Below are 1,450 nucleotides of genomic sequence, written 5' to 3'. Positions count from 1 at the left end.
AAAGTGGATCAGATGTGTAAATTGCAAGTTCTGGGCCCACGAAAACTGCACCCCTGGAAAACCCACATACATCTGTCACCACTGTGACTCTGATCACTCTGATTAGATGGATAACACACAGATAAACACACTCAAGTTCATGTTTTATCATTTAAGACAGACACAGTGTGCATGTTTGTTGTTTTACTAATTGTCAATCGTCTTCCTGTAATTTTACATGGATTATGAGCTACTTCTTTCCTCCTGCTGAAGGTTTCCATTTGTATGTGTAACATTCATAGGTATTATCAGGATATGTTCTTTAAAAAAGCTCTTTTAATGTTAACACTGACACTGTTCTTCATTTAGCCATCAGTGATGAGTTATTTTCGTTCTTAGTGAAGCACAGGAAGATGCTTTAGTGTTGGCACATGCACAATAAACTTATATAGATGCATATTTTGTGGTGAAGTCTCAGTTTTTAGTTCTTGAATCTTGCTGTTACAATTTACCCCAGGTTGTGTTGCACTCCTTGCATTTGACATCAAATAATGAATTCTGTGATATAGTTGGAGAAGTTAAAAACATTGCTATTTGTAGTAAACAAATGAGGGTACGTTGTATCAAAATCTGAGTACCCTACCCTAAACATTCTGCAAGTTATAGGAGCTGAGTCAAAAAGTGTTACAACCATCCCCGGTCTCCCTACACATTGATGACAGCAAGAAATGTGATCTTACCTGGGGATGCAACATGACATGAAAGCAGCAGCACAAATAGTTCCCACATCGCGGTTTGACAACTTGTAAACAAAAAAAAACTGAAAGAAAAAGGAGTGAGGGAAGAGGTCTAGGATATAGGCTACCTAACCTGCTTCATATGACATATGCCCGTTCAGATGACAGGATCATGGTGAGAAACCAAAAAACGGAACAGTGGAAAATTATGTCCAATAGAAATTCAGAAAAGTCTCATGCATCATATGTTAATAGGCCGATTTTGGACTGAGGTTGATTCTGAAACTGAAACTATGTTTAAACTATGTAACATAATACATGTATATACTGCAATTACTCCCCAGTGTCATTAAACGTAAATATCACTATATTGTGTTGATAATATGTAAATTATCATTGTGGGTATTTGGTGCTTTAATCGCCCACCAGGGTGCCCGTTGAGCGCATATTTGGGACGATACACAGTTAATCTCTGTGATGATATATCAGCTGATGGACACTGTTTGCCGGCCTTGCAGCTCAGGGGATGGCAGTGTCGGTTAGTTGGTCCACTCTGGTCCAGACTCAATGTCTCAACATCTATCAGTGGATTACCATGAAAGTTGGTTCAGACACTCATTCTCCCCACATGATGAATTCCTATAGCGCCATCACCGGGTCAAAATCCTCTTTTGTTGTTTACCTACAAAACTTATGTTATTAGTGTTATTAATTAGCAAAGAAATATTTCAATT

At 38.2% G+C, this 1,450-nt stretch overlaps 1 protein-coding gene across 1 annotated transcript in view; it reads right to left on the bottom strand.

The window, feature by feature from the left end:
• Window positions 1-875, bottom strand: part of LOC111647354 (class I histocompatibility antigen, F10 alpha chain-like) — a 10,286-nt gene extending 9,411 nt beyond the window's left edge. Inside the window, exon 1 of the mRNA XM_023396954.2 lies at window positions 720-875. Within this exon, the coding sequence (XP_023252722.2) occupies window positions 720-768 (49 nt within the window). The 5' untranslated portion in view covers window positions 769-875. The remainder of the gene's footprint in view (window positions 1-719) is intronic.
• Window positions 876-1,450: the final 575 nt, after the last annotated feature.

The sequence above is a fragment of the Seriola lalandi genome, unplaced genomic scaffold, assembly GCF_002814215.2.
Source record: "Seriola lalandi dorsalis isolate HSWRI2012SDOR001 ecotype SW California unplaced genomic scaffold, Sedor1 jcf7180002054985, whole genome shotgun sequence".
Classification (NCBI taxonomy): Eukaryota; Metazoa; Chordata; class Actinopteri; order Carangiformes; family Carangidae; genus Seriola; species Seriola lalandi.
Note: the sequence above shows the minus strand (reverse complement) of the source record. Positions and strands in the feature narration are given on the sequence as shown.